The sequence below is a fragment of the Amblyraja radiata genome, chromosome 2, assembly GCF_010909765.2.
Source record: "Amblyraja radiata isolate CabotCenter1 chromosome 2, sAmbRad1.1.pri, whole genome shotgun sequence".
NCBI lineage: Eukaryota > Metazoa > Chordata > Chondrichthyes > Rajiformes > Rajidae > Amblyraja > Amblyraja radiata.
The window spans coordinates 126,538,946-126,554,348 of record NC_045957.1 but is presented as its reverse complement, the minus strand read 5'-3'; the positions used below and the strand labels follow the sequence as shown (position 1 = coordinate 126,554,348).

Below are 15,403 nucleotides of genomic sequence, written 5' to 3'. Positions count from 1 at the left end.
TCCACTGTCAATCAACAAAAACTTTTCACTGTACCTCGGTACACGTGACAATAAATTGTGAGCTCCAGAGATAGACACATAAAGCTGGAGTAACTAACGAGGTCAGGCAGCATCTCTGGAGAAAAGGAATTGTTGACGTTTCAGGTTGAGTCTGAAGAAGGGTTTGTCCCGCTGAGTTACCCAAGCATTGTGTGTCTACCTTTCATTCTTTGTACTCTAGACTCCCTCTCCCCTAACTCTCAGTCTGAAAAAGGATCTCGACCCGAACTTTCATCTAACCATATAACAATTACAGCACGGAAACAGGCCATCTCGGCCCTACAAGTCCGTGCCGAACAACTTTTTTCCCTTAGTCCCACCTGCCTGCACTCATACCATAACCCTCCATTCCCTTCTCATCCATATGCCTATCCAATTTATTTTTAAATGATACCAACGAACCTGCCTCCACCACTTCCACTGGAAGCTCATTCCACACCGCTACCACTCTATTTGAGTATAGAAGTTGGGATGTAATGTTAAAATTGTACAGGGCATTGGTGAGGCCAATTCTGGAGTATGGTGTACAATTTTGGTCGCCTAATTATAGGAAGGATGTCAACAAAATAGAGATAGTACAGAGGAGATTTACTAGAATGTTGCCTGGGTTTCAGCAACTAAGTTACAGAGAAAGGTTGAACAAGTTAGGGCTTTATTCTTTGGAGCGCAGAAGGTTAAGGGGGGACTTGATAGAGGTTTTTAAAACGATGAGAGGGATAGACAGAGTTGACGTGGAAAAGCTTTTCCCACTGAGAGTAGGGAAGATTCAAACAAGGGGACATGACTTCAGAATTAAGGGACTGAAGTTTAGGGGTAACATGAGGGGGAACTTCTTTACTCAGAGAGTGGTAGCTGTGTGGAATGAGCTTCCAGTGGAGGTGGTGGAGGCAGGTTCGTTTTTATCATTTAAAAATAAATTGGATAGGTATATGGACGGGAAAGGAATGGAGGGTTATGGTCTGAGTGCAGGTAGATGGGACTAGGGGAGATTATGTGTTCGGCACGGACTAGAAGGGTCGAGATGGCCTGTTTCCGTGCTGTAATTGTTATATGGTTATGTTATTCCTTTTCTCCAGAGATGCTGCCTGACACGCTAAGTTACTCCAGTTTTTCCTTGCATATGCAATAAATTATACTAGTAACTAGGTGTTTAAATTATACTAGGTAACGGGATTACAATGGGTAGCGCAACTATTATATTAGTAAATGAACAAGTCGAAATGGAACATGCCCAGCAAACCTGGCAGCATTTGTAAATTGAGGAAGAGTTTTAACGCCTACAGTGGATCTTCCTGCTGCGTGGAGCACGGCTCGGGGGGGGGGCGACTGCGCACGCGCGCTGCTTTCCAACGCCAGCTCCGCCTGCACGCGCGCGCGCCAGTGACGCAGGGGCTCGCGCAACGGCCGTTGGCGGGGCCGAGCCGCGGTGACGCGCCGAGCGGGCGGGGCTAGGGGACAACGACGTCATCCGGCCCAAAGATTCTAATGTGTTTGATCCGGCCGCTCGGGTCACGTGACGTCGGACCAATGAGGAGGCGGGGCGCTGCCCTGCCGTTGACCCGGAGGCTCGGAGGAGGAGGTGGAGATGAGCAAAGATCATCCGCTCTATGGCCCGTGTACCCGCGGGGTGGTGATGATGATGATGAGTGCGGGCCCGTGTACCCGCTGGGAGGTGATGATGATGAGTGCGGGCCCGTGTACCCGCGGGGAGGTGATGATGAGTGCGGGCCCGTGTACCCGCGGGGAGGCGGAGGAGGTGGTGAGAGGGAGGTGGGCAATGCGGATCCGTGCCCCCCGGGGGGTGGTGGCGAGTGCGGACCCGTGTACCCAGGGAGAAGGTGATGAATGAGGACCCGGGGGGGGGGTCAGTGCGGAGGTCCAGGCCTGACACTGACAGTCATTGTCGTCGCTCCGGCCGGAGCAAGCGATTAATGCTGCATTCATCGAATCGCCGAGTGTCCGATATCACGGACATTAAAATAGACTTTCAATGAAGCCCGAATGAACATCCGATAGACCGCAGGCGCTGGACATGCTGGGGACACTCAGCTGGTCAGGAATCTTCTGTGTGAAGGGAGACTGCACGTTGGATGATCACTTTGCCACAGCAAAGCCCAATAGCATCACCCTGTCTTCCAGAGCATCACCCTGTCTCCTGCAGTCTTCCAGATGCTATTCACTATGTTATGGGAAAGATATTGTCAAGCTTGAAATGGTTGGGAGAAGATTTACGAGGATGTTTACAAGACTAGAGGGTGTAAGCTAGAGAGCTTGAATAGGCTGGGTCTATTCCTTGGAGCGCAGGAGGATGAGGGGCGATGTTATAGAGGTGTATAAAATCATGAGAGGAATAGATCGGGTAGATGCACAGTCTCTTGCCCAGAGTAGGGGAATCGAGGACCAGAGAACATACGTTCAAGGGAAAAAGATTTAATAGGAAACTGAGGGTAACTTTTTCATACAAAGGGTGGTGAGTGTATTTAACAAGCTCCAGAGAAGGTAGTTGAGGCTGGGACAATCCCAACGTTTATGAAACAGTTCGACACGTACATGGATAGGACAAGTTTGGAGGGATATGGACCAGGTGCAGGCAGGTGGGACGTTGGCCGGTGTGAACAAGTTGGGTCAGTGGGCCTGTTTCCACATTGTATCACTCTATGACTATACAATTTTCCAACTTTAGATTACATTTTTTTCTGTCTCTAAACTGGATATGCCTGTTGTAAGTTATCCATCAGTGATTTTTTACTTTGGCTGTTCTCTCTGCATTGATGCATTAATTCAAAACTGACCAAGGAATTTAGAGCAGCAATTTTCCCTGTTTCTCTTACCGCAAAGGCTGTCTGGCCTGCAAAGTGTTTACAGCTTTTTCTCCCTTTTGCTCTATTTCTGATGAGGCCGAAATGAGCCATGCAGATTCTGCCACTAGTGGGGTAGGATGTCACAGGACACTTGTAACCCTTTTCCTTATATTTTGCCCTCCATCTTCAGGGACTAAACAGCCATTCCAGATAAATAGATATTCACCTGTACTTCCTCCAAGCTTGTCTATTGCATTTGCTGCTCTTGATGTGGCATCCTCTACATCGATGAGACCTGATGCAAACTAAGCAACCACTTTACAAGCACTTGGCAATTTGTATCTCCCAGTTGTGTATGAAGGAACTGCAGATGCTGGTTTAAACCCATTCCTTCTCTCCAGAGATGCTGCCTTTCCTGCTGAGCTACTCCAGCATTTTGTATCTTCCAGTTGCCAGCCATTTTAATTCCCTTTCCAATTCCCACAGCAATCTGTCTGTCATTGGCCTCCTCCACTGCCAGGGTGAGACCAGATGTAAAAGAACAGCATCTTCTACTCCACCAGGGTAGTTTGCAATCCAAAGACATGAACATTAAATTCTCCAATTTCAGGTAACCTGCACCTCCTCTGTCTTTTTAATCTCTCCATCCTAGATCACTCAAACCCACCTTTCATCTTGCAATATACCCAACCTTTTATCACCCTTTTTCTTTGCTTCCTCACCCTATTTAGTCCATATGCCCATATGGGGGGGGGGAGGAGCTGGCGTACTTTGTAACTTTGTCAGCGCCGTAGGTGGCCCCTGATTGCATAACTTGGGTATGCAAGCAAAGAATTTCACTGTGCCTTGTCACATGTGACAATAAAGTATTCCTTCCATCCATCCACCTCCACACTCTTCTACCGGTTTCCCTCCCCCATCCACTGCTCATCCATTCCTCAGTTGAACCCATCTGCCAACGTCCCTAATTATTTAGTTTAGTTCTTCACTTTTCTTTCTGAAAAGATTCCAGATTCTCCAGCCTTTTGTTCTCCACATATCACCTCCCAGCCTCTGTTGCTATTTCTACCCTTGACTCCTCCATCTGACAATTATCTGCCAATCAACATTTTGACGTCTGCAGCTATCTTTTGCATGCTAACTCTTGCCCATCTCTCAAGTTTTCCCCTTTCTCCCACCCCCCCCCCCCCCCCCCCAACTTTATACTGGTTACTTCCCTGCTCTTTCAGTCTAGTCTCAATCCAAAACATCAATTTCTCACCACAGATACCACCTGACCCGCTGAGTCATCCAGCAGCTCTCCTTTGCTCCATGCTTCAGCATCTGCCATCTCTCAGCACCAACCTTTTAGGTTTTGATTTAGGTTTACTATTGTCATGTGTATCGAGGCACAGTGTAACGTTTTGTTTTGCATGCTATCCAATCAGATCAAGTAATAATATGTGTAAATACAATCAAGTCAATTTCAAGTACAATAGGGAGACTAAAGAGGAAGGTACAGGTCTGCAATTTGAGAGGGAGAAGGTGAAATTGGATGTGTTGGTATTGCAGCTGAGCAAAGGGGACTACAGAGGCATGAGGGAGGAGGTGGCCAAAGTTGACTGGAAAGGGACCAGGGGTGATGGTGGAACAGCAATGGCATGAATTTTTGGGAATACGCAAGATGCAGGATTTTTCATTCCAAATAGGAAGAAATATTCTTGGGGGAGAAAGAGGCGACCGTGGCTGACAAGGGAAGTTAAGGACAGTATAGAACTAAAAGAGAAGGCGTACAGCACAGCAAAGATTAGTGGAAAGCCAGAGGATTGGGGAAACTTTTAAAGAACACCAGAAGGTAACTAAAAAGGCAATATGGGGAGAAACGGTGATATACGAAGGTAAACTAGCCAATAATATAATAGAGGATAGCAAGAGTTTCTTCAGTTGTATAAAGAGTAAGAAAGAGGCAAGCATGGAAGTTGGACCACTGGAGAATGATGCAGGAGAAGTGATATTGGGGAATAAAGAAATGGCAGAGTGTTGGAAAACTTTTTTGCATCAGTCTTCACAGTGGAAGACACCAGCAATGTGCCTGAAATTCAAGAGAGTCAGGGGGTGGAAGTTAGTGGAGTGACTGTTACTAGGGAGAAGGTGCTTGGGAAGCTGAAAGGGCTGAAGGTGGATAGATCACCTGGAGCAGATGGACTGCACCCTAGGGTCCTGAAAAAGGTGGCTTTAGAGATTGTGGAGGCATTAACAGTGATATTTTAAGAATCACTAGAGACAGGAGTGGTCCCAGATGATTGGAAAATTGCCAATATTATCCTGCTGCACAAGAAGGGAGCAATGCAGAAAAGAGGGAACTATAGGCCGGTTAGTCTGACGTCAGTGGTTGGTAAGATTTTCAAGTCCATTATAAAGGAAGAGGTTATGGAATAGAATCAAGAGTCTTTTATTGTCCTATGTCCCAGATAGAACAATGAAATTCTTACTTGCTTAGAAATTCACGATAAAACAGGCCAGTCAGCGTGGCTTTGTGAAGGGGAGGTCTTGCTTGACAAATTTGCTGTAATTCTTTGAAGATGTAAATAGCATGACAGACAAAGGAGAATCAATAGGTTATTTACTTAGATTTTCAAAGCCTTTGATAAGGTGCCACACGTGAGACTGCTAAGGAAGATGAGAGCCCATGGTATCAAAGGGCAGATACTAGCATAAATAGCAGGTTGGCTGGATGGTAGAAGACAAAGAGTGACAATAAAGGGGGCTTTTTCTTGTTGGCTGCAAGTGACTAGCGGAGTTCCGCAGGGGTCGGTGCTGGGGCAGCTTACTCTTCATGTTGTATATTAATGATTTGGATGAGAGGATTGAAGGCTTTGTGGACAAGTGTGCGAATGAGACAAAAATAGGTGGAAGGGCAGGTAGTGAAGAGAAAGCAGGGACTCGGCAGAAGGACATGGACAGGTTGGGTGAGTGGGCAGAGAAGTGGCAGATGGAATATAGTGTAGCAAAGTGTGGAGTAATGCATTTTGGTAGTAGAAATAAAGATGTCGACTATTTTCTAAATGGGTAGAGAATCCAGAAATCGAAGGTGCAAAGGGACTTAGGAGTGCTGGTGCAGGATTCCCAAAAAGTTAATTTGCAAGTCGAAACGCTGATAATGCCGCATTTGGAATAAAGTGAGCAATTTTGGGAAGGATGTGCTGGCTCTGGAGAGGGTCCAGATGAGGTTTACAAGATTGATCCCAGGAATGAGTAGGTTAGCCTATGATGATATTTGTCGGCACTGGGTGTGTACCTGCTGGAGTTTAGAAGAATGAGGGGAACCTCATTGAAACATACAGAATAGTGAAAGGCTTGGATAGAGTGGATGTGGAGAGGATGTTTCCACTCGTGGGAGAGTCTAGGACTAGAGGTCATATCCTCAGAATTAAACAATGTTCTTTTAGGAAGGAGACGAGAAATTAATTTTGTCAGAGGGTGGTGAATCTGTGGATTTCTTTGCCACAAAAGGCTGTGGAAGCCAAGTCAGTGGATATTTTTAAGGCATAGATAGATTCTTGATTAATACAGGTGTCAGAGGTTATGGGAGAAGGCAGGAGAATGGGGTTAGAAGGGAGAGATAGATCAACTGTAATTGAATGGCAGAATAGACTTAATGGGCCGAATGGCCTAATTCTATTCCTATCACTTATGACCATATGGCAGAGTGCAGAATATAGTTCTCAGCATTGTAGCACATCAGTTCCATGGACATAGTCTAATGTCTGCAATGGGATAGAGGTGAATTGGACAGTATTCTAGTTTACATTAGGATTGTTTAGAAGTCTGACAATGGAGGGGAAGAAACTGTTCCTGAGTCTGGTCATGTGCAAATTCACGCTTCTGCATCTTCTGCCTCACAAGAGCGAGGAGAAAAAGCAATGACTGGGATGGGAGAAGCCTTGATTAGGTTGGCTATTTTTCTGCGGCAGTGTGATGTGTTGATGGAGTCTGTGAGAAGGAACTGCAGACGCTGGTTTAAGCCAAAGATAGACACAAAAAGCTGGAGTAACTCAGCGGGACAGGCAGCATCTCTGGAGAGAAAGAATGGATGACGTTTCGGGTCGAGACCCAAGTTACTCCAGCTTTTTGTGTCTACAGTGTAGATAGATGGTTGAGAGTCTGATTAACCTTCAGCACCTCTTTTTGATGTAAGAGGAAACGAGTACCCTGAGAAATCACACAATGTCACAGAGAAAACAAGGAAACTTTACTCGGGCATCACTCAAGGTCAGGATCACACCAACGACCTGGAGGTTTAGTTAGTTTAGAGATACAGCGAGGAAACAGGCCCTTTAGCCCACCAAGTCCGTGCCGACCAGCGATCCCCGCACATTAACATTATCCTACAAACACTAGGGGCAATTTACACATACACAAAGCCAATTAACCTACATATCTGTACGTCTGGAGTGTGGGAGGAAACCAAAGATCTCAGAGAAGACCCACACGGTCACTTGGAGAGCGTACAAACTCCGTATAGACAGCACCCGTAGTTGGGATCGAGCTTATAAGGCAGCAACTCTACCGCTGTGCCACCGTGGCCGCTCATTGGACATCTGTACATGTACTGCTGTGCATCTCTGCTGCTGTGGACAGTGCATCCTGCTATTATTGTATGGTGGTAGTGGAGGGACTTAATGTGTAGGGTGATGAATAGGTACTAATGAAGTAAGCCGCTTTGTCTTATATGATGTCAAACAATGTTCTTGGATCTACAATCATGCAGAAACAGCTGTGTTCCACTCTGGTCTTTGATCTGCTCTTGTCGTACATTATTTACATTGCTGATCACGTTAAATTGTTAGTTTGGTTACACCAGGTGGGTGATTGTAGGGGACATGGTGATGGTAATACCATTGAATATCAAGGTGAGCAGTTAAACTCCTTGTTGAAAGCAGTTATAGCCAGGCACTTTAGTGGTGCAAATACTACTTCCACTTATTAGCCTATGCTTTAAGTTTGACTGAGCTTGAGGTAGTCTTTGTAATGACTGAAAGTGGTACCCAGGTCATGCCAGGTATCTGACTGGTTTTAATTATTTTCCTGTTTCAATCTGATGCCCCACTCCTAACGGGTTAGGAGACAGTTTTGCTGTTAAATTTTGTTATGTATTGTCTTGGATTCAAGTTCCATTCTACGGTTTAAACAGCTGCCCAGCCCAACATGAAGGCAACATCTTCCATATCTATCTTCCCCGCCATCCCTCCCCAACTGTTCATAAGTTTTGGGAGCAGAATTAGGCCGTTCGGCCCATCAAGCCTACTCCACCACAGTAAACTACCTTTACCTTCCATGATCAAACTTGGCTGCCACACACTATAAGATAATAATCAATCAGATCTTGCCTTTCCAATTAATATTATTGATCTAATATTTGCTTCCTGTAGTCCCTGAGTTTATCAAGAGTACATATTTTTGTGCTAATGATATCTATACATAACTAAAAATCTGATCTTGTTATCTTCCGGTTTGCGCGGTCTTCCTATTTGCGCAAAAACGGTTTGCGATAGCGCTACGAATTATCGCCAGTTCACTGACCGTTCTGTGCTGCGATTGCACCAAGTTTCGATCCAATCATTTGAATTTCTTAAAAATCTTAAAAACCGCGCGTGCGCAGATTGATCTCTTCTGCAAGGCAGCGCCGCTCAGATTAGTCTCTTCCCCTGTCACTCCCCGGGACGGTCCGCCCCTTACTGCGCTATCGTGTCTTTACTGGAGCTGAGGATGGCCGGCAGAGGTTTCCAACCAGACTTTCAGAGGGACCCGATGCAGCCACGCCCCAAGCAGCAACCCCGCCCCAAGCAGCAGCCCCAAGCAGCAGCCCCGCCCCAAGCAGCAGCCCCGCCCCAAGCAGCAGCCCCGCCCCAAGCTGGAGACCTGACCCAGCCCGGCAAGGGAGACTGATCCCGGCGGAGGAGAACGAACAGCGACCAGCGCTCGCTGTGAGTCCGCATCACAACGCCAATTCCAGCCACTACCCCTCGGGTCCCCCTCGCTGGCTCCTCCCCCCTCTCCCGTGATGCCCCACTCTCCTCCATGGCTCTTCCCCTGTCTTTTCTCCGAACTCACTCCTCCTGCCCACACACCCCTCTCCCCCCACACAACCCCCCACCCTGCCCACACATCCCTCCCCTGACAAGCCTCTCCGCCCACACACCCCCCCCCGCCCACACACCCCCCCCTGCCCACACCACCCCGCCCGCCCACACACACACCCCCACAGACATACATCCACCCCCCCTGCGCACACACACCCACCCTCCCTACACACCCACCCTCTCTACACACACACCCACCCCCAAATACTCACACACCCACCCACCCATACTCACACACCCACCCACCCCACACACACACCCCCAACCCCCCTCCACACACACCTCCCCACAAACCCCCCCCAACACCCACCACCTACACCCCCCTCGTCCACACCCACCGTGCCCCCACAAACCCCCATTCCCCCACACACTCCCTGCCACACCACCCCCACACACACACACCCCCACGCACACCCCCACCCCCACTCACACACACACTCACACTCACACTCCCACGCACCCCCTCCACGCACCCCCTCCACAACCCCCCACACAACCCACACGCCCACCCCCACACGCACCCCCTCCATGCACAACCCCCACACATCCCCCCCCACACACACCCACCCCCCCACACCCACCCACACACACACACACCCACCCACACACACACACACCCACCCACCCACACCCCCCCCCCACAAACCCCCCCAACACCCACCACCCACACCCCCCTCGCCCACACCCACCGTGCCCCACAAACCCCCTTTCCCCCACACACTCCCTGTCACACCACCCCCACACACGCACACCCCCACACACACCCTACATACACCCCCACACATCTCCCACACCCCCCCTCCATGCACCCCCTCCACAACCCCCCCACACAACCCACACGCACACCCCCCACACGCACCCCCTTCCACGCACGACCCCCACACACACCCCCCCCACACACACCTCAAACACCCCACACACCCACCCACACACACCCACACACCCCCACACATCACGCCCACACACACCCCCACCCTCTCTCTCACCCCCTACCCACCACACCCCCTCCCCCACACACCCCCTACACACACACACACACCCCCACCCCCACCACACCCCCCACCCCCACACACACCCACCCCCCCCACACACACACACACCACCCCCCACACACACCCCCCCTACACGCACACCCCCCCCCACACGCACACCCCCCACCCGCACACCCCCCACACGCACCCCCCCCACACGCACACCCCCCACAAGCACACCCCCCCCCACACGCACACACACCCCACCACACACACACACCCCACACGCACACGCACCCCACCACACACACACCCCCCCACACCCCCACCACACCCCCCCCCCCACACCCACCCCCCCCCCCCCCCCCCCCCACCCACCCACCCCCCCCACACCCCCCCACACACACACACACACACACACCCGCACCCCCCCCCCCCCACAGGTTGGATGGTGGAGGTGATGGAAAATGAATTCCCATGATGGACTGGGCACTGTCCACCACTTTTTGCAGCAACCTTCATTCTTATATTTTAGAACATCACTTAATTCCTTTCATTACCATTCTTTTCAATGAGGACAGGTTAGATGGCACTATGTAACAAAATGGCCTTTTTGAGTTTGTTACAGATTTTGTATGGCTCTTACCTCTGTTATTTTCATTTCACTTGCATTTCAGGTTGTGAGATCAACGAATAAGGAGAAAAAATGTGTAGGGAGGAACTGCAGAATTTGGTTTAAAACCGAAGAAAGACACAAAAGGTTGGAGTAACTCCGCAGGTCAGGCAGCATAGCTGGAGAAGAGGAATAGGTGACGTTTCAGGTTGAGATCCTTCAGATGCAGAAATGTTGATGTTCCCCAAAATTCATCTCAAACCTGAGGTGGAGACATATCTACGAAGTGTTTTCAAAAATAAAGAGGTAATAAATTATTGATAATAAAACATGTTATATTTTTAAGTAACCAAAAAAAATTAGATTCAATGACACCAATCAATTTGTAAAAGTTACACAGAAGAAATCTGTGAAGAATCTAACAATGCAAAGTGCAGTAAGACAAATAAAACAAGAGTACCTGGAATTATTTTTAGTAAATAATTTGTAATCTTAATTTTATTGCTGGATTTATAAAATTATAGGAGTACACGCAAATTTTTTTTTTTAAATCTACCTTCCTTACGTTCTGGTCACTTAATATCTTTCCTTGAACATTATTAAGCTCATTAAGTATAGGGTCATAGCTTACAAAAACAGGCATGTTGACCAACTTATCCATGCCAACAAAGATGCCCCATCTAAGCTGGTCCCATTTGCATGCACAGAAACAGGCCCTTCAGCCCACGGTATATATGCTGAATATGATGCCAAATTAAATTAAACTCTGCCTGCGTGTGATCTACATCATTATTTTGTATGCATATTCATGTGCCTACCCAAAAGTGTCTTAAACATAACCTCTTGAAAATCGTAGGAATGCCTTGACAATATTTGTGATTCAATAGCTAATAAATTTGAAGGTGCTCATTTCATGCAATCAAAAGGCATGGCTTTCTTACAGTGCTTTTTTAAAGATCTATTTGTATTTTTCAGCTTTTGACAAGTTTGGGGTCTGAGGTGTGCGATGTTAAATTTGAAGCTCTTTTAAGACGCTTGTCACATCCTCCAGCTTTCTCAAGTGTCAGAGTGAATACCAGTTTGGTTTCGGTTGACCATGTTAAAAAGTTGTTGACTGAAGAAATTCGAAAGGTTTGATTCAGTTTAGTTTATTCATATTGTAAAAACGTTAATTCCCAATGTGACTTCTACCCTCATAACTGCCAACATTTGCTTCCATACAAAGTCCTGAAGTGGTGGTACAGTGGTTTGGTGCTGGTTTTGATACAGTGATCTGAAACTGACCTCTTCATGAAATCCAAAGGTGAGAAGGCAAAGCTCCTCACTACTTAATGCAGTCACAGACATATGCCCATCAGGCCGTGATGGGCATATGGCTTACACTCTTACACTTAGTATGATTGTGCCTAATGTGTAGTATGATTGTCATTGAACTATGTGAACTGCAAATAAAGAATTTCACTGTACTTGCGTACATGTGACAATAAATACCATTGAGGATATGTTCCTTTGCTGTGCTGTTTTTTGCTCAGGCTCACCTCCAAGATATACAACATCCTGGTTGCAGTTTAGTTTGGAGATACAGCGAGAAAACAGGCCCTTTACGTCACCGAGTCAGCCCCGACCATCGTTCATCCGTAAACTAGTTCTGTATTCAAGGGTTCAAGAGACAATTTACAAAAGCCAATTAAACTAGAAACCTGCACGTCTTTAGAATGTTGGAGGAAACCGGAGCACCCGGAGAAAACTTACACGGTCACAGAGAACACATACAAACTCCGTACAGATTGCACCCATAGTCAGGATTGAACCCTGGTCTCTGGCATTGTAAGGTAGCAGCTCTAACTGCTGTGCTACTGTTGCAGTTGCTGATATTGCTGCTACTTCATTGTCACTGATTCTAAATTCTGGAATTTATTAGCCATAATTACTGTGGGTTACCTTCTTCATTAAAACTGCAGTGGTTCAAGGAACGTGACTCACCACCATCACCACAAGGATAATTTGATTATTGAACAGCAATATCACCTGCTTCTGAGATTCTGCATTCCAATAAAGAATTTATTAAAATGTTTGGTGTCATGTGAGCTCGTACATGGCGTGGTGGTAAGCAGGTCACCATTAACTGCCGATTCGAAGCTATTGTGTTGTCTTGAACAAGTCTATAATTTGATTGATTTGCTTAGAAGTTGCTATCCGATTGTTTAAGACCTGAGACAGTGTTTCAAGTTTCTCCTGTTTCTGCATTTGCATAACACAGGCTGTAATAATAGATGTGTTCAAGAAGGAACTGCAGATGCTGGAAAATCGAAGGTACACAAAAATGCTGGAGAAACTCAGCGGGTGCAGCAGCATCTATGGAGCGAAGGAAATAGGTGAAATGGGAAATAGGAAATTGTCTGAAGAAGGATTTCGGCCCGAAACGTTACCTATTTCCTTCGCTCCATAGATGCTGCTGCACCCGCTGAGTTTCTCCAGCATTTTTGTGTACCTGTAATAATAGATGTTGATCATTACATTTTGATGCATTTGCATGCAAGACTTCTTTGGGATGTCAGTGGTTGAGTTTGTGGCATGATTTTGGAATAATAAGATGCAAGGAAGATAATGGAATTGTCATACAATAGAAATTCTCCACATCGTAGCAAGAGCTTTGAAAAACTTTGGGAGAGATGGGGAAAAAAGACAGTGGGATAGAAATGAAGATGATGAATCTTCAATCGAGAACAGGGCCAGTTATCTATAATTTTTTCATATTTACCAAGTTAAAGGTCATAAATTGCTTAATCTTTTATTTAAGTCTTTACAGCATAATGCAATGGCATATTCAAACAAAGTTTATTTTGAAGAGCAAAATAAATTAGTACACAAGGATGATCCATATGTCTTTTCTTCAATATATGTATTCCTAAAGTAAAATTGTTTGTCAGGTTTGATTTTAGCACTTGGCTAGTCTTTAATTACCTATTTTGCAGGAATGTAAAGGATGCCCTGTGGAAGATATTCGAATATTGGAGCATCCAAGGATTCCAGATGTTATTTTAATTCCTAATATTGGTCCCAGGTATGTAAATATGATTATTGAATCATCAAGTCATGTCGTCAATTTTATTTCTATAGCACATTTAAAAACAACTCTTGTTGACCAAAGTGCTTTACATCAGTGCAGGTAGTAACGTGCTACATACAGTGGTACATTGATCTAACAATACATACATAAATACATACAGCGCTCCCTCAGAGGACCTCAAGAAACACTTGTGAGTAGAAATAAGTTTTAAGTCTAAAGGAGTCGATGGAGGGGGCAGTTCTGATGAGAAGATGCTGTTCCATAGTTTAGGTGCTGCAATCGCAAAAGCGCGGTCGCCCGTGAGCTTATACCTAGACCGCGGGATAGTCAGTAGCCCCAAGTCAGCCGACCTGAGGGACCTGGAGGTAGGATGGTGGGTTAGCAGATTTTTGATGTAGGTGGGGGCAAGCCCATTAAGGGCTTTGTATACATAAAGGAGGAGCTTGAAATTGATTCTGAACCACACTGAGAGCCAGTGGAGAGAGGCCAGAATCGGGGTGATGTGGTCCCTTTTTCGGGTGCCCGTCAGAAGTCTCGCTGCGGCGTTTTGGTCCAATTGCAGGCGGGACAGGGATGATTGGCTGATACCAGTGTAGAGGGAGTTGCAGTAATCAAGGCGGGAGGAGATAAATGCGTAGATCTTTTCTAGGTCGTCGAATTGGAGGAATGGTTTGATTTTAGCTATCGTGCGAAGCTGGAAGAAGCTAGCTTTTACCACAGCATTGACTTGTTTGTCAAACTTTAATGCGGAGTCAAATATCACGCCAAGGTTTTTGACGTGAGGTTTGAGTAAGGAGGTTAGGCTTCCAAGGCTGCCTGCTATCATTTTGATGGAGTCCGAGAGGCCGAGAGAGTAGAGAATGGGGCCAAGGATGGAGCCTTGTGGAACCCCACAGCAGAGATTAGCTGGGGAAGAGAAAGAGTTGCCTATGTTTGTAGAGAAACTCCTATCTTTGAGGTAGGAGATGAACCAGCTCAGGGCAGTGCCATCAATACCAACCCCGTACCGGAGACGGTCAATTAGGATGGTGTGGTCCACTGTATCAAATGCTGCGCTGAGGTCGAGAAGGAGCAGGATTGCACAGTCGCCAGAGTCAATGGCGAGAAGCAGGTCGTTATGTACCTTCAACAAGGCAGACTCTGTGCTGTGGTGGGCCCTGAAACCTGATTGGAAACTTTCCAGGATGGTATTTTGGTGTAGGTAAGGCATTAGTTGATTTAGAATTACCTTTTCAAGGACTTTTGAAAGGAAAGGAAGTTTGGAAATAGATCTGTAGTTGCTAGCCAAGGTGGGTCTAGGTTAGGTTTTTTCAGGAGGTGCTGGACCACTGCGTGCTTGAAGCAGGTTGGAACTGTGCCAGTGGCCAGAGAACTATTGATGATAGAGAGGATGCTGGGACCGGCTATTGCAATGACATTCTTCAGAAGGGCAGTGGGGATAACGTCGAGGGGGCAGGTTGCAGATTTCATAGTGGAGACCAGCTTTACAAGGGAGGGTAGAGTAACGGGTTCTCTAATTTAGAAGAACAGACCAATCAGACAGCTAGGTCACTGATGGGAGGGGAAATGTTCGTTCTGATGTTCCCAACTTTGCTGGTGAAAAATGTAGTAAATTCTTCGCACTTAGCAGGGGACCCAGCTAAGCTGGTACTGGGGGCAGGACATATGTCTAAGGTAATGGTACTAAATAGGACCTTGGAGTTATGGCGTTTTTGGAAATAAGGTCGGAAAAGTATTGTGTTCTCGCAGACTACTGATTCCTGGTTTTTGAGAAAATTATTTCTCAG

At 46.8% G+C, this 15,403-nt stretch overlaps 1 protein-coding gene and 1 long non-coding RNA gene across 6 annotated transcripts in view; one reads left to right on the top strand and one right to left on the bottom strand.

The window, feature by feature from the left end:
- Positions 1-1,578: 1,578 nt before the first annotated feature.
- The window catches only part of nsun6 (NOP2/Sun RNA methyltransferase 6), a 56,087-nt gene continuing 42,262 nt past the window's right edge, over positions 1,579-15,403 (top strand). For 2 of the 5 annotated variants that reach the window (XM_033015339.1, XM_033015362.1), the window contains exons 1-4: positions 1,580-1,750; positions 10,611-10,852; positions 11,522-11,677; positions 13,522-13,610. In XM_033015339.1, the coding sequence (XP_032871230.1) occupies positions 10,778-10,852; positions 11,522-11,677; positions 13,522-13,610 (320 nt within the window). In that variant the 5' untranslated portion in view covers positions 1,580-1,750; positions 10,611-10,777. Of the gene's footprint in view, positions 1,751-5,361; positions 5,367-6,882; positions 7,013-10,610; positions 10,853-11,521; positions 11,678-13,521; positions 13,611-15,403 lie in introns of those variants that run through there. The other 3 variants (XM_033015358.1, XM_033015346.1, XM_033015350.1) reach the window with 3 other exon arrangements.
- LOC116968612 lies at positions 3,492-14,060 on the bottom strand. The gene is made up of 3 exons (XR_004410487.1): positions 14,047-14,060; positions 5,481-5,486; positions 3,492-3,601 (listed from the first exon to the last, which is right to left on the bottom strand). It is a non-coding gene; the product is annotated as an uncharacterized LOC116968612 (long non-coding RNA).